The 27,598-nt window shown below is 49.5% G+C and overlaps 1 protein-coding gene across 1 annotated transcript; it reads right to left on the bottom strand.

Moving 5' to 3' along the window:
* Positions 1-24,391, bottom strand: ATP1A2 (ATPase Na+/K+ transporting subunit alpha 2). Its single transcript, XM_080933795.1, has 23 exons — positions 24,242-24,391; positions 19,986-20,090; positions 19,744-19,803; positions 17,638-17,841; positions 17,064-17,177; positions 16,823-16,957; positions 15,840-15,957; positions 14,007-14,275; positions 13,043-13,241; positions 12,819-12,928; positions 12,496-12,630; positions 11,625-11,814; positions 11,337-11,512; positions 7,694-7,830; positions 7,157-7,307; positions 6,892-7,060; positions 6,569-6,723; positions 6,117-6,240; positions 5,781-5,926; positions 5,460-5,590; positions 3,348-3,449; positions 3,131-3,222; positions 1-1,999 (listed from the first exon to the last, which is right to left on the bottom strand). Exons 1-23 carry the CDS (start codon positions 24,251-24,253, stop codon positions 1,971-1,973), a joined length of 3,063 nt encoding a protein of 1,020 aa, XP_080789921.1. The 5' UTR covers positions 24,254-24,391; the 3' UTR covers positions 1-1,970.
* Positions 24,392-27,598: the final 3,207 nt, after the last annotated feature.

Genomic DNA, 27,598 nt, shown 5'->3' with positions numbered 1-27,598 from the left:
TTTCTCTCTTAAGTTTTCATAGAGAAATGCAACTTTATTATTTTCAAGTACATACGTAGTGCCTCAAACTAGTGTCTCACAGAAGGTCTCCAGTAAGGATCTTATAGATGTTCCTTTAATAAACTTATCAGGACTGATGATAATTATTAGCCTATGTACTTGCTAATTCTAGAGGGAGATTTCTAAAATGCTTGAAAAGCATACTTTAAGACTAAATATGCTGCTCCTAGCAATATTGTTTATGCTCTTAATTTACTGAGCAGATGAACTTTATTGATTGTGCAAAGGTAAACTTTTGTTCAAAGTCAATGATCTCAAATTAATCAGGCCCAAATAAATATAGTGTCCCGTTTAGACTTCTGACTAAGGCTACACATGACTGACAAATTTCAAGGTATTTATGGTAAGGCAAAGCTCCATCCACTGCAATGAAGTAGCCCTTGGGAGACTCTTGGGAGGCCCTTGGGCCTGGCCTGATGCATATCTTGACTTTTGTGTTCCTACCTCAAGCCTTCCAGTTTCCTTGCTGTTTCTCACTTGCTTGGCTCATTCGTCTAGATGCATCTAATACTATGCTTTCTAGGCCAGGCTTAGAGAATGGGCAGCTGTCTGAAGAGCCAAAATGTGAGGTGAAAAGGGAGTAAGGAGAGAAAACTCTATTCCATAGGAACCTGAAGCGGCTTCCTGTCTCAAAGAACGTGGACGGTTGTCTGGTGCAGTGGCCATGTCATCTGAGAGGCCAAAGGCGTGCAGGTCTCCTAAGGATTTCTCTCGTACCTAAAGTTCCTGACAGTGCCGTGAGCTACTCTGATTCTGCGTGTTCTTGAAAGGCAGGGAAGCCCTGGGAATTTTTCTACACTAATTCTTGCCAGTGGCCAAGAGATCCTTTTCCAGGACTAGCTAGGCGATGCTGGAAAGGAGCGGGTTCAGCGGGTGGGCAGGAAGCAGAAGACAATGAGAGAACACGGAGAAGTGGCCGCTAATGAGGCTCTCAAAACAACATGAGGCCCCAGAGAACTTATTGTTCCAAAAAAAGGGGGGTGTTCCCAAGAGCGTGTGGTTGTGATAGCTGGATCTTCTGTGACACCTGAGCCTTTAGGACAGGGAGAACCATTACCCAAGGGGTCAGTGGGGCACTGGGTGGCACACTGCCTCCTGGGCTTGCCTTTACTGCTTGTCTGATGATATAGGAGTTTGGTCTGCTGGTGTGCTAGTCTCTAAGGTCAGGGCACAGAGCCAGAGTCTACCCCTCCTATCTGGAGGCTCAAGATGACAAACCCGTGGCAACTCTTTCTTTCTCTCTTCTTTTCCATTCTTCCTCCCTTCTTTTCTTCCTTCCTTCCTTTGCTTTCTCCTTCAGCCAGCGCACCCCAACCTCTCCTTGCCAACCCAGCTCCCTTCTGGACTTGTCTTGGCTGGGAGACAGACCTAATCTCTCCAACTGCCTTCCTTTTCTGGCTCCAGGCTCTTGCACCCATAGAAGGAGAGTTTTGTGTTTTCTAGACGTGAGGGGGAGGAGCAGAGGAAGACTCAGGTAGGAAGGTCAGGAAGGCCAGAACGAGAGGAGGAGTGACATTGGGAGTGCAGACACTTGGTGGTCAGAGAGGCTTTCCCCCAGATTTAGACAGGATTGACTTTTGGGTGTTGATCTGTTTGAATAATACAGGTGAGGGTGAAGGGCTGGGACACAGGGAGGGCTGGGGTGACCCCCAGTTCCTCAGAAATGTTGACAGTGTTCGAGAGTGGGATGGGAAGAATCTGAGGAGGCGGCCCCAACATGTACAGTCTTAGGGTTCACAGCAGGACCTAGGGAGCAGTTGGAGCAGTCTCCTCAAGTTTATTTACCCAAGCCTGCCCATGGAGCTCACGCAGGTGCTTTCTTGGGTCTCCCCAGCCCTTCCCTTCACCACAACACCCAGCAACCCCTCCGGAGCACCCCATCTCCTCTGTTCTTCCTTTTGCTGGTGAACTCAGTAGTACGTCTCCTTCTCCACCCAGCCTGTTAGAGAGATGGGATAAAGGTTGCAGCAGGAGCATAAAAGGAGGTAAAAGATCAACCCCACCCAGGACCTGAATAGCTGAGGTTAGACCAGAGAAGAGGCCAGGGGAATAGGGCAGAGGGGAAGGACAGCCCCCCAGCCTGCTGGGTGAGCCATATGTTTTTAACAGGGAGGGAGGGGACAAGTCTGTCTTCAGAGGAAACTTGTGTTTCAGTAGATGCTAAAAATGCCTCCTGGACTCTCCAGGTAGCAAACATCTAAGGAGGCAAGCTGTCCCACTGGTGCTCCAAAGATTGACAGCCTTAGTATTTATTTTAGAAATTGGATTTCAGATTTTATGTGAAAACACCAAAGGCTTAGATATTAGGCCCATTAGAAAAACCACACACAAAAAATATTGGGCCTTTGAACACCAAGCACTGTTTATGGACCACATGTGGTTTGTAGGCCATCTATGTCTTCCCAGCAAATGGTTAAAGATGTGTCTATGGGAAATAAACCAGATCTTGGTTGATGCTTGGGAATCAGGAGCCCGGTGTTCAGGTTTCCTTATCTTACGATCCTAAACAAATAAATCACCTCTGTGCATCATTTTTTTTAAATCAGCAAGTGTGTAGATGATTAGATGACCTTGAAGGGCCCTTCTAACCTAATAGTTAAAACCTGTGATTCTGGAGCAGAAGTTCTTAACCTGTGGGGTCATGACATCCTTGGTGGTCAAATGACCCTTTCACAGGTCAAAGCAAAACTCCTCTGCTTGAAGGTCAAGACACTAGTACTAGGCTAGGCCCAAAGGCTTCCTAAGGGCTACTGTCTCACTGGGGTAGCCTATCAGATATCCTGGGTATCAGATGTTGACCTTACATTTCATAACAGTAACGAAATTACAGTTATGAAGTAGCAATGAAAACAATTTTATGGCTGGGGGGTCACCACATCATGGGGAACTGTATTAAAGAGTCACACTGTCAGGAAGGTTAAGAACCACTGCTCTAGAGGAAAGTGGAGGCCTTAAAGGACCTTAAGCTAGATGGGATACAGGACATTACAGGAAGAGGATGGGGTGGGCATGCTCAGGGCTTCTGGGACCTTAGGTCAGGCAGAGCTCTCTGCACGGTGGACGTGCTTACCCCCGGGATACCGCCGCAGGATGAGCTTCCGGACCTCATCATAGATGAAGATGAGCAGACTGTAGGGAAAGGCGCAGAACCACCACGTGACCCTGGAAGCAACAAAGGGAAGTGCACAGTGTCACAGAGGTAGAATTAACGTCAATCTTGGCTCCTAGAAGGGGCCCAAGATTTCTCTGCTGCTACCACTCTCTTAGCCACCTAGAGAGACACTCACTTGAGTGGGTACATTCGGAGGGCCACCCCCATACCCGGGCAGTAAGACAGGAAGGCAGCCAAAGCCGTCTCTTCTAGTAGCCCAAAGATCAGGATCTTGTTCCTAGAAAGACAGAGGAAAGAAGGTAGGCAGCATTTGTGAGATGATGTCAGGAGGGAGAGCTCCACGGACTTCTCTGGGGGCAGAAGGGAAGGAGAAGGAAGAAATGTGAGGAAGTGGTCTTCATCGGGTCCTTTTCAAACCTCATGTTTTATGTAACCAAAGGAAACTAATATTTTACGCTTGTTCTATTCACCGCTGATTATATATATATATATATATATATATATATATATATATATATATATATATATATATATACACCCTCATTAAGTAGTTATTTTTCTATGTAACTCTGTGCCAGAGATGTAGTAGTCAACAGGAGCCTACCAATAGGCAACATATAATAAATATTGCTATTGCACTAGGCCCGTGGCTGGGAAAATATCTTCTCAACAAGATGTCTTTAAAAGCTCCTCTGGACAGAGCTCATGGATGTCTTCTGTTTCTCAGCATCTCCTTCCACCTGGGTGGTTGCTTATCACAGACACTGAATGAAGAGGATATTTATGAGATATTGATCCTAGCTCATGTTTGCTCCTGTGTTACTACACAGAAAATGATTAACATAGATGCTCCGCATCAGAATTTAAAAGCGGGACAGAGCAAAGTTCTGAGGGCAGTCTCAAGAGGCAGATCTGTCAAGTCTACGGCTATCTTCATCTCTTCTTGACTTTGGGTGATGGCTGAGTGCTTAATTTCTTGGAGTCACAGGCTTTCTCTCTACATATACTAAGGAGAAAAGAAGACAAGTTTCCTTCGGTTACAAAAGCATGAGGCAATGTCTGAAGAGGACACAGGGATGCCTCCTTGCTCCTCTTCCACACAGCCCACATTTTAATTGATTTTTGTCTCCCAAGTTACACTCGTTAATGGTGAATATGTTAAAATTTATTATAAATATTCATGTGTTCCAAGCAGAACCAGATTAATACGCCATCGCTGTCTTCTTGGAGATTGTCTAAGGATGACCCACTGGAAAACCTGGCAGATTCTTGCAAGTGAAAGCATGGTTTCATATCTCTTTTGGAAATGTTGCTAAGAGTATCTCTGAGGGTGATGGTCTGGAGACAGAAGGGGAGGCCCGGGCACCCGGAGGCTGCCTCTGGCGAGGTGGTTTGTGGGTATCAGTGATCACAGCTTCCTGTGCTTAGCCAGAGTCATCCTGTCTTGTTCTTCTTTCCCTCTCTGAGGACTGACTCAATCAGCTTGGCTCTGTCTTTATCTTCCTGCGTCACCCACATGCTTCCTTATAAATGTCTCATACAGGACTGTGCCTAATTTCTTAGATTCCCCGGGACAAAACTCATTAGGGGACTAGTGGCCTTTGTTTATGGTAGGGAGAAAAAGAAGAGCCTAGCCCTTTCAGCACTCGGCCTTTCAGTACTCGGCCAGTATCTGTGTTGAAATCCCAAGTGGATGAGGTGTCAGATGAATGCATGACAGTGCGCTACTGCAGCGTGGGGTGGAGAGACCAACCCAGACGGCCCCAAGCAGCTGAAAGGCCTAACCGTTTAACCTCGGGGAACTTCTCGCCCACACAATGTACAGGACTACTCACCTGGAGGAACCGTTGTGAGATTAAAGTGAGACGCTTGAGTCACTGTACGGCACATGGTGCCACACTGTGGAAGGCCTCATACGCCCCTGGGCAAGTGCAGCACACGAGACATGTGCTATAAACCCAGCTTCCTGCCAAGTGTTGGTGTGGAGTACAGGAGAACCTGACCCAGGATTTAGAACTGGGGAGAGGATGTGGCTAGGCACCATTTAACTAGGGAGTGGAAGAGGAAGGAAGGAGGAGGGATGAGAGGAAAACAAAGATGAGCATGAAAGGAGGAAACAATAAGAAAGTAACTTTCGGAGCAATGTTACAACCCAGTCCTGCCATTCCTTAGCAAACCTGGGCCCTGGGAGCTAAGGTGAGCTGGCGTTGGAATCCTGGCCTATGTGGGTTGGTGACCACGTGTAAAGGACTCTGTCTGGTAGGGACCGGTAGTGATAGGTGCTCACTTCATGCCCTGCTGGAACACTGAGTTGCGACGGGTCTTGCAGATGATGAGGTCAGCCCACTGCACAACCACGATGCTGGCAAAGAAGGCCGTGTGGCATGTGAACTCCACCACCTTCCGCTGCTCATAGGTCTGGGCAGAAGAGAGGCAGACGGAGGTAGAGTGTGAGAGGAAGAGATGGTGCCTCGCAAAGAGCCTGCTTTAGGCAGTTAAACCTGACACTTAACCCATCTTCTACCCCTAGGCTGCTCCTAGCCAATTCTTGCCAGGGCCTCAGCCCCACCCCTTCTTGTTTGCGGCACACGTGTGCAGCTCCACTCACCCACTCTTGCCCATAGCTGTCCTCCAGGTCATTGGTAGTTCGATCGTCCCAGTCAAGACGAATCCCTAGCAGCCTCGATGGTAGGAAACCGTTCTCTGCCAGTATTACAAAGTAGGTGAAGAAGCCACCCAGAGCTTGGATCATGCCTGGAAGTGGTTGTAAGCAAGAGGGAGGACCTGAGTAGAGGAAGGAGCAGGAAAGGGCCATCCCTTGGGGACAGAGGTGGAAGTCTCTGGCTCTCGGGGAGCTGGACTCTTTCCTGAAACATCCCTTATCTCTCTCGGGAACTAGAAGCAGCCTTTGGGGGATACCCTCCCAAGCCCTGGCTGGGCGCACCAATCTGTCCGTAAGCCATGCTGATAAGCCTCTCGTTCACCAGCTTGTCTGTCTGGGAGTTTCGTGGCTGCCTCTTCATGATGTCGCTCTCAGCTGCTTCGTACGCTAATGAGATGGCAGGAACCTGGACACAGGGGACACAGGGGAGGAGAAGGTATATGAAGAGGTCTGTGGAAGCTGCTCAGTGAAGGCATCAACAGAATTCAATACACTGGTATTTAAGACCCTGTTATCACTAGGGGCGTAGCTTAGGGGGTGCTTGCCAAGCATGGGTGAGCATTGGGTACAATCCCCAGTGTGGTAAAGAGAAACTTTCTATTTTCCTCCAGGCCTGTGCTGATAGTGGTCAGGATCTGGTCAGCTGCCCCGGTACAGCTTATTCACCTGCTGCTCACTCCACTCCTATTCCGTGGGACTGCCTAGTCTGGCTCGACCCCACCCTCTGTCCTCACCATGTCGGTGCCCAGGTCGATGCAGAGGATGGTCACAGTGCCCAGGGGAAGGGGAATATTGGCAATGATGAACAGCAGGAAGGGGGTGATCTCGGGGATGTTGCTGGTCAGGGTGTATGCGATGGATTTCTTCAAGTTGTCAAAGATCAGGCGGCCTGTGGAGAGGTTCTGAGGGCATCAGGGAGATTAGAGGGACCCTCCCCACCCTAGACCCTGAGCTGTGACTGGCTGCTCATTTTCCTAAGAGGAAGGTTTAAAACTGGAGCAGCATGGAATCTTAGAGCGAAAGTCGGAGGAAGCAAAAGCCCACACCGCTTCCTCACCCTCCTCCACGCCCGTCACAATGGAGGCAAAGTTGTCGTCCAGAAGGATCATGTCAGCCGCCTGCTTGGAGACATCAGAGCCAGAGATGCCCATGGCAATGCCAATGTCGGCCTTCTTCAGTGCGGGGGAGTCGTTCACCCCGTCACCAGTCACCGCTACAATGGCTCCCTGCAGGGGGAAGACACCGAAGGTGCTTGGGAACAGAGTCCTTGCCTTTCTGGCTCTTGACTTTGTCCTGTCTCTGCCTCTTGCTGTCTTGCTCACCTGCCTCTGACACCCTTCCACAATGATGAGCTTCTGCTGAGGGGAGGTCCGGGCAAACACAATCTCCGTGTGGTCCCTGAGGATCTCATCCAGCTGCTCCGATGTCATGTCCTTCAGGTCTGAGCCGTGCACTACGCAGGCCTTGGCTTCTCTGGGGGGTAGAGGCAGAGACAGCTGACCATCCCTGCCCTCTGTATGCCTGAGTTTCCCTCAGGGGAGACATCGCATCCCATGCAAGTACAAGTGCTATTCGCTAGGCAGAGCCCATCCCTATAGCAACTCTGCAGTGTGGACAGCATCTTAATTTCATAACAGAGAAAATGGAAGTTCAGGGCTGTGAGATGTTTCCAAGGTGACAGAGCTCATCAGTGGTACAGCCTGAACACAAAGCTTGTCTGAGGAACCAGCCATTTGGGCTGCCACGGGAAAAACCTTAGTCTAAGGATCCCAGTGATACCATCTAGATATTCCCAAGGGGCACTCAGGGACGTTTGGGGAGATGATTGGCCGGCAATGGGGTCTTTGTGATGGCCTCACCTGGGGTTGACTTGACTCACAGGAATGTTGAGCCTGGCTGCAATGTCCTCCACAGTCTCGTTACCCTCTGATATGATGCCCACGCCTTTGGCAATGGCCTTGGCTGTGATAGGGTGATCCCCTGTTACCATGATCACCTGATCGGAAAGAGAACTGCAGTGTTGGTTTCCCCTCCCCATTCCTTCCTCCAAATTATGTAAACTACAAGGTGTGTGTGTGTGTGTGTGTGTGTGTGTGTGTGTGTGTGTGTGTGTGTGTGTGTGTGTGTATGTGTGTGTGTGTTTGGCAGTAAGGGTAAGAGACAGAACAAACTGGGTTTAGGGCTCAGTGAGAGCATGTTTAAACAGCCAAAAAAAAAAAAAAAAACTATGACAGATTAACAGGGTTCCTTGGCAGAGGAGAGTCTGTGTTCTTCCCCAACCCAGTCTGTCTGTCTATCTGTCTGTCTTTCCCTCACTTGCTTACTCTGTTTCCAACCCTCTCTCACTCCTCCAATCTCTCTAGGACAAGATCTTGAGGTATGCAGCCCAAACCAGCCTTAGACTCCCAGGATCCTCTTGCCTATGTCTGTCAAGTGCGGGGATTCTGTGTGTACACTATCGTGCCTGAGTTGTCTGGGGGGTTGCTTCAGGAGTTTGCATATGTGGAAATGAGCCAGTCAGAGCTGGACACACATTTCTTGCTAACAGCTTCCCTCCTCCTCTTCCTTCTGTTATTTTATGTGCATAGGTGTTTTGTCTGCATGTGTGTCTGTGTACTCCATGTGTGCCTGGTGCCCTTGGAGGCCAGAAGAGGGCCAATCCTGAGCTGCCTTGTGGGTCCCCTGGAAGGGCTGTCGCTGAGTGCTCTTAATGGCTGAGCCACCTGACAGCCTTCAGCAGGTCCCCTGAATACAGTTAAGAAGATTAAAGTTTTGTGAGCACTTCAGGGTTTGGTTTCCCAAGTATCCCCAGTGGCTACTGCAGCAGTGCAGTGGGTACACTAGGCTAAGATGGAGACAGAGTCCAGCTGCTGACACGCGTGTCTGCTTCCAACTGTCCTGCATAGTATGGGGGGGGGGGAGGCAAGGCTTGCCTTTGCCAGGATAATTAATTTTTTTTTTTTACTGTTGCACAATACACAGAGTGGGATGAGAAGGGCGTATGCCTGCAAAGAGGCTATTATCAGCTTAAAGTGAGCCAAGCTAGAAGAGGACAGATTTGCATATGTGGGCTTGTGGAAGAAGTCCCACAGATCTGAAGCAACACATACCTCTTCAGGCCCCACTGCCTTCTCTCCCACCCCTACTATTAGCCTGAAACTACCCCCAAAGTACCTTCCTACTGAAAAACAAGTCTCTTCAAACCTCGCTGTCCCGGGCTCTCTAGTATATCAAAACCCTTCACTCTCTTGGCCTCTGCACCTCCTTCATCTCTGCCCCAGTAGTGTCCCCACTCCACCGAGTGCTCATTCAAGCTTCCTCGGGGTGGCAGAACGGAGTAACTCCGGGCTTTGGATGGTAACATTTACCAGCTGTTGGAACTCAGACAAGTCAAAGTTCTGCTTCAGCACAGTGGGGAGGGTGGTCCACACCATCCCCGCACGCTTTATGTAGACATAAATGCTGTGTCCTGCCACCCCTTCTACCTCCCTTCTCTTTGTCCACTTCCTCAGTCTGCACCCTTTCCTTGACTCCTGTTTGCTGCCTGAACAATGTAATAAAACAGTCTAATACAGCTTTAATGTGCTGATGAGATTGAAATCTCCAGTCCCGACCTTCTTTCTTGAACTCTAAACTCTATTCCAACTAGAGGAATGAACTAGTCTCTAGAGGTTCATTCCCCCACCCCTCATAAATGCTTCAAGCTTGAGGTCCAAGCTGAAATACTATCGGTTCTCCCAGCACCCCCCCCAGCTTCTCTCCTTCTCTTAGATGCCATCTGTTCTACCCATCCTGTCCTGTTCTCTCCCATATCTTTGCACCCCATGCCCAGCTTGCTCACCAAGTTCTCAAAATGCTTCTCAAATGCAACTATGTGTCTCTGTTCCCCATGTCACTGTCCTGTTCAGATTCCCATCTTGGCCTGGGCTATTGTACACCTTTAATCTGTCTTAATCTGTCTCCCTGTTTCCCCGACTTCAGCTCTTGCCCAAATCTAGTCCATCCTCCATTAGGTAGCCACAAAGCTATCTTTGTGACATCTATGGCCTTCTGTGGCACACAAGTCTGACATTTAAAGGACAACCTTCCAACTGGTCCTGACCCAGGGTCTTAGTCCTAATTCCCAGTAGCCTCTCATCATCTCTCCCCGTACAACCCCTGATAGTGTAGGCACATCTGGGTACGTACTGTTCTTGCTGTGGCTCCCCTTCCTTTAGAGCCTACTGAATCCTCATCAGCCTTCAAGGCCCAGGTCAAATATCATCCCCTCTGCTAAACCCTGTCTAGTTCTCTGAGGCGGAATTAACAGTTCCCAGTTGGTTTTCCACAGAGCCCTGGCCCAGCCACTTGCCATCTCTCACCATGCCGAGAGAGGCACCTGACTGGGCAGAAGGATCATGGCTCCCAGACAAGCCAACTGGGCTTCCTATTCCCAGCTTGCCTCTTACAACACTTCTATTTCGGGGAAAGCTATTTACCTACTCTGAGTTTTTCCATGTTTGTTTTTCAGTGGGGTTAATAAATAATGCCTATTTTCCATACATACACACACACATACATAGCACGGAGTCTTTCTGGTGTGGTGGTTAAGATATAGACTGCCTGGTTTCAAATTCTGACTCAGCAACTTACTAGCTATGTAGTCTTGGGCTTGCTACTCTGTGCCTCAGTTTCTCTTTGTGTAACAGGGAGATGCTGGCACTTACCCAGAAGGCAGCCATGTGTCTGATGCATGTAAAAAATTAAAATAACTTATTATTAAGGCATCTGATCAATAGGTACTCAATGATTTCCCCTCCCCAACTCTTGTGGCCGTTCTGTGATGTGTTTAGAAGCATCTGCCTCCCACGCAGAGAGATCTTGAGATATAGTTTGTGCTCATCTTTGTAGCATCAGTGGGATATAAAGACTTGGCTTTCAGAGGACAGGGCTTTGCATTGTTTAAAAAAAGTTGTGAAAGTAATGGCACCAGAATTAGTGACCAGAAAAAGAGGATGTCAGGGACCAAGTGCCTGATGCAGGTTGATAAGCAACACACATTTTCTGGATAAAGAGCAAACCAAACAAATAAAGAGAGCAGTCAGTGAGACATGACCGGCTGCACTTGGACAAGAATTCAGTGGGGGCGGGGGAGGATTGTGGGAGAATGTGGAGTGATACGAGGAGCCCGTTGGGGTAGACAAGAGTGTTCTAGTTCCATTCCAAATGGGCAGACTGGGCAGTAGTGGGGCAGTCAGATTACCGAGGATCCATGCTATGAGTGCCGGCTGGTGCTCCAAATGGGACGAGAAGGGGGACACACTCAGATGGAGCAGTGAGCTGGGCATGAGCAAGAGACAGAGGTGAGTGCTTTGTCAGGCATGGGCCTTTCCCTGCAGATCAGTGGGAAGGAGGCCACCAGTGGCCTGTGTCTCCTCAGGACAGCAGCTGCTGCAGTCCCTTGACCTCTGGCACCGGGCATACAAGGACACGGGTGGGGGTGGGTGGGACGGAGGCCAGTACCTTGATGCCTGCGCTTCGGCACTTGCCCACAGCGTCTGGCACAGCTGCTCTGGGGGGATCGATCATAGACATGAGCCCCACAAAGCAGAGCTTCTCTGTGGGAAAGTTCAGCTCATCCGTGTCAAATTTGAAGCCCCGAGGGAACTTTCCAGAAGGCAGGTTCAGCTGACAGAAGCCTGGGGAGGAGCAGGAGGGAGGAGTGAGAGCAGCCGAGGGCTGCCTCCAGGCAGACAGAGACACTACCAAGGCTCAGGCTTCTCAGCCCTGCTCCTCTTTCTGACTCCTCACCCAGCACTCGCTCCCCGAGTCCTCCCAGCTCCATGTAGGCGTTTTGAAAGGCATCTTGCATCTCCTTGTCAAGAGGAATCTCCTTGCCCTGTACCAGGATGGTGGAGCACCGGTCCAGGATGCGCTCCGGGGCACCTTTCATCACCAGCACATGGCTCTGGGGGCTGTCTTCCCTCTCATGGATAGAAAGCTGGAGAAGAGAAAGGCAGCTACAGAGGGAGCCGTACAATCTTGGTGGCACGGGGTCTGATAGCAGCTGCTTAGAAGGAAACCTTCCCTGAGAACATAACTCTTATCCATCAAAGACCGTCAACAAAGGAGAAACTGTGTGTGGAGGGTGTTTGTTTATAATCTTGGGTCTTAAAATCTGTGGAGTTCTATGGGAGTCACTTCCACAGAACAGTGACTTATTCAACAAATAGTCATTAAGATCAGTCGGGATAGGTATTGTGCTAGGGGTTGGGTGGCTTTCATTAGCATCCCCTAGTCCCCAGTAACTAGGCATTTTCCCTCCACGGTGCATGCAGAATAGACCTGAGGCTATTCTTGGCATGAACAAGTGCCTAAAGGTTGAGGGATGGATTCGATATTATGTGTGCTTTAGTTATTCAGACAACAGTGTTGGAGTTGGAGGACCATTGACTGTGGATGGGGGTCTATCTGAAGAAGAGAAGGTGTGTGTAGTAAGGTTTGCTTGTTAAAGGGTGATGCAGCCAGGTCAGCTGTCCTGGGATTGAGGTGGGGGCACATGTTTTTCAGATGTACCCCATCCCTTCTCTCTGCTGAGTCTCTGTTGGCTCGCTTTCCTCTATCTCCTCTCCCCATTTTTGTCCCCCTTTTCCCTCTGTCTGTCCCAGCAGTCCAGCCAGACCTGATACTTGTTGGTAGAGTTGAAGGGAATTTCTGCCACTTTAGGATTCCTGTCCCTCATCTTCCTCACTGAGCCACAAGACAACTCGATGCACTTGAGCAGAGCTGACTCAGAGGCGTCACCGGCTGTGTCCCGCTGCCAGAAGAAAATAGAATTCACTGTCACAGTGGGGGAGGGGGAATGGAGGATGGAGGAGACAGAGCATCAGTTGAGGTCACCAAGGCGGCTACAGGATATGAGAGGGAAAGCTAGGTGTCTGCAAGGGGACATTGGAAACATCCTCCTAATACATCTGTGTCCGCACACACTGGCTGCCCCCCTACCTTAGACACAGAGATGTTCTCCTGCCCAGCCTTGAAGACAGCACGATTGCAAAGACCAGCAATCCGAGACAGGGCTGTCCACGTGGGGGACCGTTTGTCAAAAGTGGCCCCTGGGAAGAAAGGAGGGAGAAGGGTTAGAGCATAGTCACACCCTGGTCTCCCTGTTCTGTGAGGGACCTCAGCACGGTCCACTTCCCTACACCCTTTCCAGAGCCCCCAATCACCAGACTGGTCTTCTGTGGTGTCAGCCTCATGGATCTGGTTGTCAAACCACATGTGAGCCACTGTCATGCGGTTCTGGGTGAGGGTGCCCGTCTTGTCCGAGCAGATGGTGGATGTGGAGCCCAGTGTCTCCACCGCCTCCAGGTTCTTCACCAGACAGTTCTTGCGAGCCATGCGCTTGGCTGTCAGCGTCAGGCACACCTGGTAGACCGAGAGGAGAGTTGAAAAGAGCCAAGTCTAGAGTGACAGGTGTCTGTGATCTTTCCCCATTCTGAAGCTGTAATATTTTTCCCCATTAATCCCATTCACAAAAGATTGGGTGGGACCTAGCAGGAAACAGCAGCGGTTCAACTTTAGGCATGTTAAATAGGTTCTTAAATGCCCGGAAGAAACGCTAAAGATATTCGACTCCTCCCACTTGGAAGGGACATAAGAAACTGTGGAAGAAAGTGGGTTCCTCGGGAGGGCAGCAAGCAAGAAAGCAGAGGCTGGAGCTTGACAGCCACTGAGCTTCTGCGGGGACAGAGGACAGGAGAGCCCAGGATGGTGACACATCACAGTGGCTGACGGAGGAGAGAGGGCAGGAGGGTGGACAGAAGGATCCATTTCAGCAGCAGAGTTAAGAATGAGAGCTGAGAAATGTCAGTGGATTTGCTAGTTAGTCATTAGTGACCTTTGAAAGAGTCTTTATAGCACACGAGGCAGGATGAACCCCAGACTGCGTTGGGAGACAAGTGCACAGATGGTGAGGAACATGACCATGACAAGCCCCCCAAAAGAGAAATTGAATGCTCAGATACAGCTCAACCCCCAAACTTTCAACTGAAAACTCCGAGGCATGCCCTGAACGATTTCTGTGTGACTGCGGGGAGCTGAAGGGGACACTGCCGAAAAGCAATAAGCAACAGTCTGTATCAGACAGGGGGAAGGCCAGCGGTGCTGATGGCTTCAGCCTCATCCACTCACGGTTACAGTGGCCAAAAGCCCTTCCGGAACATTGGCTACGATGATGCCGATGAGGAAGATGACTGCTTCCAGCCAGCTGTAGCCCAGGATGAGGGACAGAACGAAGAAAGAGACCCCGAGGAACACAGCCACCCCTGTGATCAGCTGGATGAAATGCTCAATTTCCATGGCTATGGGTGTCTGTCCCACCTCTAGGCCAGAGGCAAGAGTGGCTATGCGACCCATCACTGTCCGGTCACCTGTGGCTATCACAATGCCCCTGGCAGTGCCTGGCAGGAAGGAGAGAACAGAGGTTGAGGGCCTGGTGCTTGCCAACGACTGATGCCTCCTCATATTTTCTAAGGGAATAAAACTGTCGCAAAGTAAATAGGCCACTTTTAGTAAACAGGGCTTACCCTCCCTGCATAGACCACCAGTCTTAGATTTAACAAATAGCAAATTGTTTTCTTTTATATGTGGGCTCGAGAAGACATCTTGCAAGTACTAATAAAGTTCATATGGAAGAGATTCAATAAATGAAATAAAAATTGCTCACAACATTTATTTCAGCAAATAAGTTTTATACTAGATATTTTTCAAAAGCATATTATAAACAGAAGTAAATTGCTTATTGGCTTTTGGTGGTTGGTTGGCTTAGTCTTAAGATTTTCTTGGGCCAGCAAGATGATTCAGTGTATAAGGGATCCTACCTGCCAAACCTGACAACCTGAGTTAGATCCCTGGAACCCACATGGTAGACAGGGAGAACCAAGTCCTCTACAAGTGCACTGTGTCAAGAGTGTGCTCACTTACACACACACACACACACACACACACACACACACACACGTACACACAATTATGAAAGATTTTTTCATTAAAAAAACAAGATATCAATAAAATAATCTTTTATTCTGCATATTTATATCTATATATTTATTCTATATATTTATAATCTATAAAATGATCTTGTGATTATCTAAACTATGTGACATTACAGGGGTCTTTGGGAAAGGATGTGTGGTACCCTGGGAAAAGCATGCATGTTGAAGTCAGCCAAATCTCATTTCAAGTGCCATTTGAACTCCTACCTAGGAGTCAGCAGTCAATGGGCTAACTGTGACTATCACCTGTCACACAGCAGACAGGCAACAAGTATGACTTGTATTCTTTCCCCATTCTCTCTTCAGAGCTAGTCACTGCATAAGCAATAAGGATACCTCATCTGACCTTTCAAATGCATTCAGTTATGGAAAAGGTATGATAAATCAGAATCCCAGTACATTAAACATTTAGGAAATTTAATGTGTAGTGATTTTTATTGTAACTCCAATTCTCTGAAGGAAGGAAACAAGCTCAAAGAACCAGTGTATTGAGGAGACAGAAGAACAGGAAAGGAAAGGTATGGAGCTGGAATGCAAGAAGGTATTCTTTATCACCCTGTGAGAGGCCTGTGCTCCAGGCACCTCTCTCTTCTACCATCTCTTCCCCCTGGATTCCTTCCCAGAGTCAGTCCTGACTCAGCTCACTGGCTGGTCCAGAACCACTGACTGGAAGACCTCACTTGACTCTAATACTCCTAACAGCTGGGGGAGGGGGCATCTTGACTGACCATCTGAGCATTTTGTGGAAGGCTCTCAGTCTGGGGATCAACAGAACTGAGAACTTCCTGTAGAGAGGTGACTTCCAGCAGAGTCGTCTGTCCTTGGCCGATGCCCTGCTCTCCAGAGCGGACTACCACTACTGCAGGACCCTGTTCTCTCAGTGCCCTTTATACGCGGAGCTTTAGCCAACTAAGTACGGTTTCAGGAGTCAGCTGCTTCCCTGCACCGTGCTGAGAGGCTAGTTTCTCACCTTCCACGCAGTTGGTAGAGAAGAAACAGATATTGCGGGTCTCCAAGGGATTCTCATGGGTGAACTCAGGGGAGCGGGTCTGGGGCTCCGACTCCCCTGTTAGGGATGAGTTATCCACCTAAGGAGGAAAATGTGAGGTCATTAAACTGGCAGCAGCAGCAGCACTATGTGCCCACAGCTGTCTCCTGAGGCAAATTCAACCACCCTCAATCTTCATGACAAGAGGGACAAAATTACACTTGCCCTCATCACATATTTATGACACTATTCAGTTGTCACTCCAGCTGGGTTTTAAATGACTGAGTCTTCCTGACTTTTTTACGTCTTTGGGTTATTTACTTAACCCACAAGGCCTTCGTTTGTTCACCTGTAAAATGGAGAGTGTTCGCAGAAGCATTGCGTTGCACAACTCCAGAGACACTGCCCAGGCTGTCTGTGAAAATGCTACCCCCAGGGTTATCCGGCTACAACAGATAGCGGCCTTTGTAATTAGGTCATCTTTTCCCAGACACCCTCTTTGATCTAGCTAGGCTGGGTAGACCTAGAACTCTCTATCTTCCTGCTTCCACCCTCTGCCTGTGGAGGGTTAAGATTATAGGTGTGGCCCACCACACCCAGCTTCTTTCTCTTTCCTTTCTTAAATTTTATGTATTAGGTGGGGATCTCTGTAGCCCAGGCTGGCCTGGAATCTTTCAGAGTGAAATTAGACAGTGTATATAAAGGCTTCCATCATGTAAATGGTACTCAATATATAATGGCTACAAAGTGGCTAGGTCAAAGAAATCTCAGGGCATAGGGCATTCCTAATAGACGCACAGAGGTAGCACATAGCCATCATATGCTGAAAGCAGGTATAGCTGGAGGTACAGGGGAGACCTTGATGTTTGTAATTGGGTTTCTTTTCTTTTTTTAACTTCTAAACTTTCATGTGGACCCCTCTTAACTGTACAGACTCAACCACTTGCTCCGGGTGACCTCCTTACCTTGCAGCCATGGGAAGAGATGATCCGGAGGTCAGCGGGGACACGGTCTCCACCCTTCACTTCCACCAGGTCTCCCACCACCACCTCTTCTGCATTGATCTGCATCTTCTCTCCCTCTCGGATGACCAGAGCTTGCTGTGGAAAGGCCAAGAGCCTGTCATGAATTGTTCATTTCTACCTTTGCTCTCCATCTCAGAAACCTTATGCCCCAACTTGGATGGAGCCAGCTTCTGCCATCTACCTGAGGCACCATGTTCTTGAAGGAGTCCATGATCTTGGAGCTCTTGGCTTCCTGGTAGTAGGAGAAGCAGCCAGTGACAATAACTACAGCCGCTAACACGATGCCTAGATATAACTGGTAAGAAGAGAAAGTTTGAAGGACCTGCCACTTGTCACCTTCAGGGGTGGGTGACACTTGGGATGAGCACCCAGAGTCACCCTATGTGGGATCCCCATCCTTCACCTGAGCTCATTCTTGAGAATGGTAGTGAGTAGTCTTTCTTGACAAGCTCCCCAGGTCTTTTAACCCACAGTCCTAGTATGAAAGGGGCAAAGAAGGGAGTTCCCCTGGCTCTGGCTTTTCTAGAAATAAAGACCCAGGGATACAGACCAGCCTGTTAGTGGAAGGAATATGGAGGGACTGTCTTTCTCATTGTGTTGGAGGGTGCTTCACAGGTATGTACAGAAGCCTCACTTCTCTAAAGCCTGAGGGACTAGGTCAGTGATCTTCCCTGAACCCTCCCATCACATTATTTGGGGTTGAGAGTTAGAGGACAGGGCCATGAGCCAGTCCAGGGGACAGGAGAGCGGCTCACATTATCGTTGGATGGTTCGTCTTCCATGGCAGCCAGGATACCATAGGCTAAGAAGCAGAGGAGTGCCCCAATCCACAGCAGGATAGAGAAGCCCCCAAAAAGCTGACGACAGAACTTGACCCACTCAGGGGTTGTAGGGGGTGGAGTGAGGGCGTTGGGTCCATCTCTAGCCAGAATATCCTGAGCTCGCTGGTTGGTGAGGCCCTGAGGAATGAGGAAAGGTGTGGAGGTGAGCATAGGGAACAGACCTGACCCTCACCACATCTCTTGGCATCTTGACGAATCCTATTTAGCTGGAGGGAGAACATCTTCTTTGGTCGGAAGGGGTGGGACCATCACGAGGGACCACACAGAGAAACTGGTGTCTATAATGAGACTTGGTAAAATGGACTCTCCGTGTGGCTCCACCTTGGTTATTCTTGGGTTGAAAGATGTTTTTGTTGGGAGAGCATGCATAAACACACCGGAAAGATTCCTTGTCTGGCCACCCTCCTTTCTTCCCGTAGACCCTTCCTTTCTCCAGGGCTCTAGGGAAAGCCCTGCAGCTTTGACCCTGAATGTCACACAATTTTGGCAACCACCTATCATTTTTCCTAAGGAATCCTAAACCAGGCTTGCTACTCTAGCCTAGCCAGGCTAGATCAAAGGCCTCTTTCTGGATCCAGGTAGTCCTCCAGACTTGATTCTGGAGGGGCGCTTAACTATATTGCACTGGAATCCGGTTTGTATGGTGTTTGTCTTTTGAAACTTTTGCTCCTGACTTCGAGCAGGAACCACTTGTCACTGATCTTCATGTCATGCATGTCACCTGCTTTATGTGTGAACCTTGAGCTCCAGCTGCACACCCAGCACTGGGAAGGATCTAGAGACAGGCAGGATCAACAAAGTACCCGCCCACAAGCTGATATTCAATGATGCAGGAGAGTGGAAAAAGTGTCATAGAAAATAAAGTGAGGTTAACGAAGGGGAGCATAGCAGTTTAAGCAGAGACTGAAAGGAATGGATCAGGGATATTGACCATAAAATTTTGTATCTTTTTTTTTCTCTTTGAGACAGGGTATTGTTCTAGCTTGGAAGTTACTTTATACCCCAAGCTGGCCTTGGACTTGTGGCGAGCTTTAACAATGTTTTTATTTGTTTGAACCAAGATCTCAATAGTTTGTCTACCATGGTCTTGAGCTCTTGGGCTCAAGTGTTCTTTCTGTTTTAGCCTCCTAAGTACCTAAGACTACAACTGACCACCATAGCACTTGGAAGATTATTCTTTTAAACTAAGGGTTGAATTTAGGGCATCACGCCAGAACTCTCCCAGTGAAGTACATCTGTAACCCTTTTTGATTTGATTTTGTGACAGGGACTCTAACTTGGCTGCCCCAGCCTTGAACTTGCACTCTTCCCTGCCTTAGTCTCCCAAGTAGCTGGGGTAATAGGTGTGTGCCAGAACACCTAGCTTTGGGGAACAATTTAAAATGATTTTTAATGATGAGTTCAGCAGTCTGATGTGTGGCCTGTGTTTGGTTATATAATCCAGCTCATCTAAGGACAACTTGTGGTCATCCTGGGGAAGGAGAAATGGAGACACTTGGAGAAACAAAGCAGAGCACAGTTGGGGGCACAGGGTTAAGTGGGGAGCACAGCCTGGGATACAGATCTGGCACATCATTTTCCCTTTCTGATTCTCCTGGCTTTAATAAACAGGCTGACAATGCCTGGTGGAGCTATGGTGAGGATTAAAGACTTGTCTGCACTGCATCTTATTACAGAGCCAGTGATGTAGCAGGAGCCAGCAAGTCCTTTAACAACAGGGTTGAGTCACCTTGCTGGCCATACCTGTCATCTCTGAGAGCAGTTGCTTAAGGAGGAGCATAGAGCCTTGGCAGGGTCTGGGCCCTAGGTTCTAAAGAATTCTAGATTCCAGATACACAGGGAAAGAGGGGGAAACAGGGGTCCAAAGTCTCCTGACCTTGCCACCAACGAATCCCATGATGGCAAGTAAGTTTCTTCATCTGCAGGCTGCTCGCCTCACTTGCAAAGAGCATTGCCTTCTAGTTTGGGGGCTCTCCCTCCTAATGCTTCCTGCCTCTCTGACCTCATGGCTCCACTCACCTTCGACAGATCCACTTGGTATTTTCGGCCCAGCTCATCCAAGGACAGCTTGTGGTCATCCTGGGGAAGGGGAAATGGAGACACTTTGGGAAAGGAGGTTAGGCCCACTTTGGGGCATCAGAGTAAGTTGGGAACATGGCCCCGGGTACAAAGCTTTTTGGGGGTGCTCATGGCTGCGGGTGTGTGACTGCCAGAGCAGAGCTGCTGCTCCGTCGCCCTGCTGAAAGCACTGTGGTCCTTACCATGGCAACCTCCTTCTTCAGCTCATCGAGCTCCTTCTCTTTCTGTTTCTTCTTGCCACCCCCATTCTCCGCAGTGGTGGCGGCAGGCGAGTACTCACGCCCTGCCTGAAAAAGGAAGGGAGGGCACAGGTAATCAGGGAGACTGAATGGAGCCTGTTCACACCGGCCATCGAGGATGGCCTGCCATTAGAAGCGGACACATAATTTGAGGGGACTCTGGGAGGGGGCAGAGATTGTGTTGACCGGTAGGGTGTCCTGTAGGGATGTCTGTCTAATTTAGAGGGAAGTGCTGGGTTGAGTAAAAGTCCCAGGAAGGCAAGAGAAGCAGCAGGCTTGGTGGTAGAAATGGAATGGATACAGATGATGGGCTGAGAGAAGCTAGGAGTGATGGGTTCGAGGATTTCTATAAAATGGAAGCCCAGGGTGTGCGGGGGACCCTCACCAGCCTGCTGGGCAGGTTTGCCTGGGACCAGACACAGGCAACTCCAAAGCATAACTGAGTTCCCTTTGTCAAGAAATATATTTGAGAGTAAATAGAGAGCTGAGGTCATGTAAGTCAGGGTCAGCCTTGGGGATCTGTCCAGGTCAGCTCCATGTTTTTAAGAGTAATCTTCTGAGGCCCCTGTTTGTCCTTTTTGTCAGGGACACTGCAGGTTTCCAGGGTCACATAGGAGCTTCTTTGAGGGAAATGGTAATGATTCTTCATCCGAATGGAGATAGTTTTGAAGCAAAGGGTTAAGCACAGACTAGGAAAGGCCTGGGGTTATTGTTAATGAGCAAAACACCATCATCTCCCTCCACATCTCACCAGCCCCCTCAGGAAACAGGAGGTAGCTAAGTTTACCCCTGGTCCCTCCGGGTCTTCTGTTGACCCTAAAGGTTACCCTGAGCTTTTAGGAGTGGGTTTTGATACTATGGTTATAATCTGTGTTTCTCACAAAGGATGAATGAATACCTGGTAGAAAGGAGAGCCAGTGGGAGGGGGGGGCTGCCTGTTTATTTTGCTTTTCAAGATTATATATTTAGGAGGTGTTTTTGTTTTTAGTCTTTTTTTTTTTTCTTAAACAGCTTTCTGGCTGACTGCAAAGGTGAGTGGAAAGCAGGGGAGGTTCTCACAAATCTTCCATCCATGGACAGCCTCCCTCCCCATCAGCATCCCACATCATTAGAGCGGTACACTATTTCATCACTTTCTCCCAATGGGCTGGGCTGACACTTGTACTGAGTGTACGTTCTATGGGAAAATGCACATTAGTGTGGACCTGCCATTTCACCAGCATGTGACCGTGGTCCTCTGAGTCCACGGTACTCCAGAATAATGTATTTTCACCCATTGGAGTCAGAGCAGTCAGGGGGATATGACAGCTGCTATGATCATAAGGAATCCTAAGTAATGGAATTCTGTCCAGTGAAATGAGGAGCAGTACTGGGCACGGGACATACAATCCAAGGTGGACACTTGTTTCAGGATGCAGTGACCCAGAAGGAGGCGTGCTCTCGGAGACCGACCCGTCATGCTTTCATCTCTATCTGAAATACCCACGAACACAATCTGGTCTTTAGCTTCTGAAGGCCGAGCATCTTGGGGAAACTGAAACAGTCATCCAAAGAGTTGAGAAGAACTCAGAAATAATTGTACCTCTCCCTTCCTCAGGGGGTGCAAGAGGCTTCATTAAGTTGGGTGAATTGAAACGTTTTGCCCTCTAACATGCTTGGTGAGGCAGGGCTGAGTGGAGGGCTGGTAGCCACAAAGAGATTGAATTCCATAAAGCATCGGGACAGACTTCAGTGTGGTCCTTGGGGGTTTGGGGGTGGGGGCCTTGGGCTAGAGGCAGAACAGAAGGGCCCAGGGAAATCTCTGCACATTTGATATCAAATTAAAAGACATTAAAATGAGAATCAAATGCCCACTTAGGGAGCTGGGACTGGTGGTGTATGCATGTGTATTTCCTTAATCCAGGAGGTAGAGGCAGGAAAATCGGAAGTTTGAGCCCATCCTGGGTTACATAGTGAGATCCTGTCTCAAACAAACAAATACATGCCTCAGAAAAATGTGCTGGCTCTTACATGTTGGTGTGTTGAATTGTGGCTGAGCTAAGTAACTCCATGTGGCTCTTTCTTTTCCCTGCTCCCACCCTGTTCTCCCATAAGTGCAAAGCGTGGGATATGCTGCCCTTCCCCCCTTCCTCCTGTCCTGGCAAGGATCTCAGGCTCCATGGCCAGGAGCCTGCAGAGATTTGGGGCCAGTGGCTGCCCAGGGAAGAAAGAAAGAGGAAGTAGGGACCCCTCTCTCCCCCTCTGGTCTTCCCTCCCTCCCATAGCACAAGTCCCTCTCTTTGGTTCTTCAATGCTGTAGGAGAACAGAGAGTTCTTTTTCAGAAAGCCAGAGACTGGGACAAAGTGGGGGTAGTTGGAAACCAGCCATTGCTCCCCCCACCCCCACCTCAGCCTCTGGAGGAGGCTTGGCTCCCTCCCACCAGTGTGATTCCTTCCCCCAGCTCCCACGCTGCCCTTTGAAGCCACATAGCCGTGGTCTGGCACAGAGGTGAAGCAGACCTCTGAGTTGAGTGTGGGGAGTGGGATTGTTTGCCGCAAGGTTTTCCTTGTAGGTAGGACTCTGAGCGCTCAGACTTAACCCAGCTTTTCACACTAAACAGTTAGGGATGCTGCAGGTTACAGTCCCAGCAAGGGTGTTAGGGGAGAAGTTCTGAAAGGGGGGTCAAGGTCAAATTACTTTCCAAGTAGAAAGAACTCTGTGAGCTGGGTCCACCTTACTCTAAGGTAGAGCAGGGTGGAGGGGTGTCTGCTCTTTCTTTCTACTTAGATGGGGGTAGAGCTTGCCCGACCTGATCAGCCTTGGCCTCACAGAGGTTCTGCCCCTCAGCTGGATCTGCCCTCTCTATGGGGAGCAGAAAAGAGATTGCTGAAGGTCCCAGGACACTGCCTTCTTTTGACTCTGACTCTTTCTCTGGGGAAGCCATTGGCCTAAGGGTAGGCTCACAGCCCTTGCTTCACCCTCCACCACCCATGGCCCTGTAGGCTCAAAGGCTCTTCACTTGCAAATTCCCCTTCCGAAATACAGTGTAGTCTCACCCATGAATGCCTACAGCGCTATAGCTTCCTGGGAACATGCTGTTGTAAGGCTGCGAACACACGCACAATTGCATACACACACACACACACACACACACACACACAGATGCATGTATGCACCCACGCACAGCACTCTTCTATTCCCAATTCCCACCCTAGCTCTGGACCACTGATGTCCAGGATCAGAGTTTTTCCAGCTGTTCAGCTTAGTGCAATAACATGTCCTTGCCTGACTCTTCCTTGGACCCAGAAGTTGGCCCACAGCCCCCTGTGGCACTGTCTACCTCACATTTTGCAATGGCCCTGTCAAGCCCTTTCCCTCCGTGCCCTCTTTCGCCAGTATTCCACAAAAGGAAAGCTGCCAAGCACCGTATGTAAAGGGATCGGTCCCTTTTCTTCATATGGGAATTTCATTTCCAAGAATTGGAAGCCTTGTCCGAGCTCGCCCAGACATGGTTGTTAATCTTTTCACCGGCAGATCCATTGCTTTAGAATGCCATGGGCAGGGGCAGTGCTCAAAACCTATGGCCTGGAGCCCAGGACAGTGTTGCTGGGGACATCTGGAGGGGTGCTAGGGTGATAGCTGGGGATACATACACCCCCCCCCCCCCCCCCCCCGTCTGTCTCTCTGTCTCTCTCCCAGCTGACACTGGTATGTCACACTCTGAGAGCTGGTGTGACAAACTGCTAGGTGGGTCAGGGAGTAGGGTGTTCCACAGCTCCTTCCGGACCCCAGGCTGGCCCTCTTGTACTCTTGGGCTAACAACCTCAGAGCAATAGATATTTTCATTGGGTAACAAGGGGCAGTGGACCAACAGTGCCGAAGATCCCTTCAGCTGGGAAGCTAAGGGCTGTGGAGAGAGGGGAGGGAGGGATCTGGGGAGAGAAGATGAGGGGGTGGAGAGCGGGGGAGATCTGGAAGGGCAATTGGGTGGTTTCTGGTCTAGTTGTGGGAGAGGCAGAGAGCAGGGTGGCTGCCGAACCTGGCAGTCCTTAGGCTCATGAGCACCATGGAATGAATCCACATGCATGTGCAGTCGGGAGACTAGTTCCAAGTTCAAACCATCCCACACAGCTTAGTCAGTGTCTCTCGCCCTCTCTCCATATCCCATTTCTACTCCACCCTCCAGAGAGCGGCCCCTGATCTTGGGAGGGATACTCACCCCACGACCCATCTTGGGGCAGAGTGGCTGAAGGGACCTAGGCTGGAAAGGTCACCAGGAGGATCCCCAAGACCACACCGCCTGTCTGGGGCAGCTGGAGACCCTGGCAGACAGACAGAGACAGCCCGAGCAACAGGGTAGCTTTAAATAGGTCCCTCTCCCCCTCACTCCCGCCTTCCCTTTCTGGGGAAAGAAACGTTTGTTGAAACTGGATCCCTGAGGACTCCTCCCCTCCCGCCCCTTTAGCAACTGGCCCAGCTGATGGTCCTGTTTTGTCCCTGGTGTGTCCCCCTCAGCTCCTCTCTGCAGTTTCCCCATTCCATGGCAGCTACAACCAAGAGAGAAGAAGCAAGGGGAAAGGAATAGGGAGGGGGTAGCAGGAAAAAGGGGAAGTGGTCCCTCGAAAGCCAGCCAGCTCAGGGTCCTAGGACTAACTGCCTAGATTTTCAGGTGAGGAAACAAGGCTATAAGAATTCAGCAATCTTAGTGGATAAGACAGAATCTCCTGGAGCTCACATCCAAGTTCCAAGAGAAAGCAGCAGCCTGCTCCGGCTGAAGGACACTGTGAGCAAGAAAATATTAGAACATGTATGACTCTTGCATTTGAAGCTCCTTGCAGGGACCAAAGCCTGGAGATGCTGAGCAAGACATGTCCAACTTGTTGCATATAGCATCCTACCCCCACAATAGCTGTGGATTTGGCCAGACACATCCTAAACTTACTTCAAATATTGAGATACTTTGTAACTTCTTTATAACGATTTTTGTTTGTTTTTTGATGCAGGTTTTCTCCGTGTAGTCATGGCTGTCCTGAAACTCCCTCTGTAGATCAGGCTATCCTCAAATTCAGAGATCTGCCTGCAGCTGCTGGGATTAAAAGAGTGTACCCACCACTTCCCAGTGTAATTGGCTTTTGTTTTTTTGTTTTTCTGAGTTTTTTTTTTTTTTTTTTGATAATGTAATTGTATAGTTGTCCAGTGTGGTTTGTAGATGATGTACCCAGTGTTCAAGGCAAGCCAGGAATCTCGGTGCATAGAAGCAGTTGGTAAGGTGAACGACAGAGGACAGGAAAGAGCCAGGAAGGCAGCCCTAGTCTGAGCATCGCAGGCATTTGGTAGCATCTCTACCATTCTGTATGTGGAGCAGATGAGCCTCCCCTTCACCGCTACAAAGGAGCTCTGGGTGAGTCTGCGTCGGAGGTTGGTGAATAGTATGAGAAGTCAAATCTGGAAGGTGTGGCATTTCTAAGGAAAGCATGGAAGTCATTATCACCTCAGATACCAAGGCTTCGGACTAGAAAGAACAAGGACTTCCTCCGTTCCTTCTGGGAGGAAGGGGACAGAGAACTCCACTTCGAGTGACCTGTATAATGACATGGGAAATCTGGGGAGAGAGAAGAGGCTTCACTGCCAGCTAGGGAGGTGTCTTCAACGTTATTTTCAATAGAAACAGGAGCAGAGCAGACCGGGGTGCCGGTAATTGTTCATTTGATGAAGAGCCGAAGAATGGGACTTGGGGACAGAGAGAAGAAAGATTTCTGTTCCCATCTACCAGGAGCAGTTAGAGGACAAGGTTCTCCTGCAGTGTCCCCATTTCTCTAGGCACAGAGATGGAGCGAGAGGACATCCACTGAGCAGGGGCTGGACTGAGAACCCTGACTGGGAAGGAGGAGGGAGGGAACAGGGCTCTGGCAGGAGGCCTAAGGTACTGGCTGACTTAGCTGGCTGGGTTGAGCCCCCTCTGGCCCTGGAGGGAGCTCCCTGTAGAGGGATTATGGACCTCTTGTCCAGGAAATCTACTCTCAGAGCACAGGGCTCACATATGAATTCCCTAAATAACTGGCCACCTCCAGCTCTTGCAGCTGAGATTTTTCCATTACAGGCATCAGAGGTCACAGGCAGCCCCTACCTGCCCCTACTGCCTCTTCCTGGGCCTAGGCAGGAAGGATGGGCTGAGTAAGCACACATGGATTTTCTCATGGTCTGCGGTCCAGGCTCTGACTTGGGTCTGGAGTAGAGGAGACTGGAAAGTCATAAGAGGAAATAAACACAGTTCTCTGTGTGTCAAGGACACAGAGAGCAGCTGAAGATGTAAAGCTAGAGAAGAAGGCTCTAGAAGATTTATCCAAAGGCTGTGGGGTTTAGGGGTGAATAAATGGGCCCTCAGGGGTGTAGGTGACATCTATAGGCCTGGGCTATAATCTCCCTAGCCTCTTCAAGATACAAGGAAGAGAAACACAAGGCTCTGAGCTCCTGTGTTCATCCCCCCTCTTCCCTGTTGGCACCTTCCAGTATTGTCCCACCCTGCCCATTCCCTGGTTCTGTTGTCTGTAGCCAGGCTCAGTAACGGAAAGGGTTGTGTCCTTCCTCTGCTTGCAAAGCCTGCTAGGGCTCCCTGCCATGCCCTGCATTCAGGTGACCACAGCCCCAAGGACACTGTGCTCGCGTACTTGAACCACAACAAGTAACAGTAGACAGAGCATCTACAGCCTGCTTTTCCCCTACGCTTTCCTGTCCACTCCTTTCATGGAAATATGCAAGTCTGTCTCAAACTCCAGATCTGGAGGTAGCCATCTGGCTCTTTAATCTCTGGTCCCCAGGTTGGCTACCTGGGGTTCTAGACTCAAAAGGCCTGAGAGCGTGGGGGCCAGGGTTGGGGAGGAGGGAGAGGCAGGAATGGTCTTGAGAGAAAACTCAGAGTAGAAAGAGGTCACAAGAGACCTGATGGAAAAAGCCAGAGCCATGCTTAGTTGGTGGAGATCTATCTGGGAAGTAAGAATGTATACACAGACGTGTAGAGAGAGAGAGAGAGAGAGAGAGAGAGAGAGAGAGAGAGAGAGAGAGAGAGAGGAATAGTGCTATCATGGAGGTGGGGTGCTGGGATTCTGAGTAGAAATGTACCAAGTACTAATTCCAAAGGAGCTGCCTGTCTGGACAAATGGCTCAGTTGGGTGACTTCCTAGGAAGCATGGAAACTTGGATTCTATCCCAAAATACTCCTAACCTGAGGGTTGTAGAACATGCTTATAATCCCAGTTCATGGGAGGTAGAGGCAGGAGGATCAGAATGTCAAGGTCACCCTAAGCTAGTTAGCAAGTTTGAGAAGCCAACTCAGACAAGATGAGAGAGCCTGTCCCCCTACTCCCCCTTTAAGTCGTTGGGGACGGGCAGCGATTCCGAGGATGTGTGCTCCATCTATTACAAATTACTTGTCTGCATAGGACTGTGTGGTGTGCACGTGTCGGTGTGCAGGCCTTCTCGTGTGCTTCAGGGAAAGCTGTGCATTACTGTGGGTGTACGTGAGAGTCCATGGGAGAGTGTGTAAGGGGGAGGGTGGGCGCTCAGCTGCAGATGGACT

The sequence above is a fragment of the Micromys minutus genome, assembly GCF_963924665.1.
Source record: "Micromys minutus genome assembly, chromosome: 1".
NCBI lineage: Eukaryota > Metazoa > Chordata > Mammalia > Rodentia > Muridae > Micromys > Micromys minutus.
Note: the sequence above shows the minus strand (reverse complement) of the source record. Positions and strands in the feature narration are given on the sequence as shown.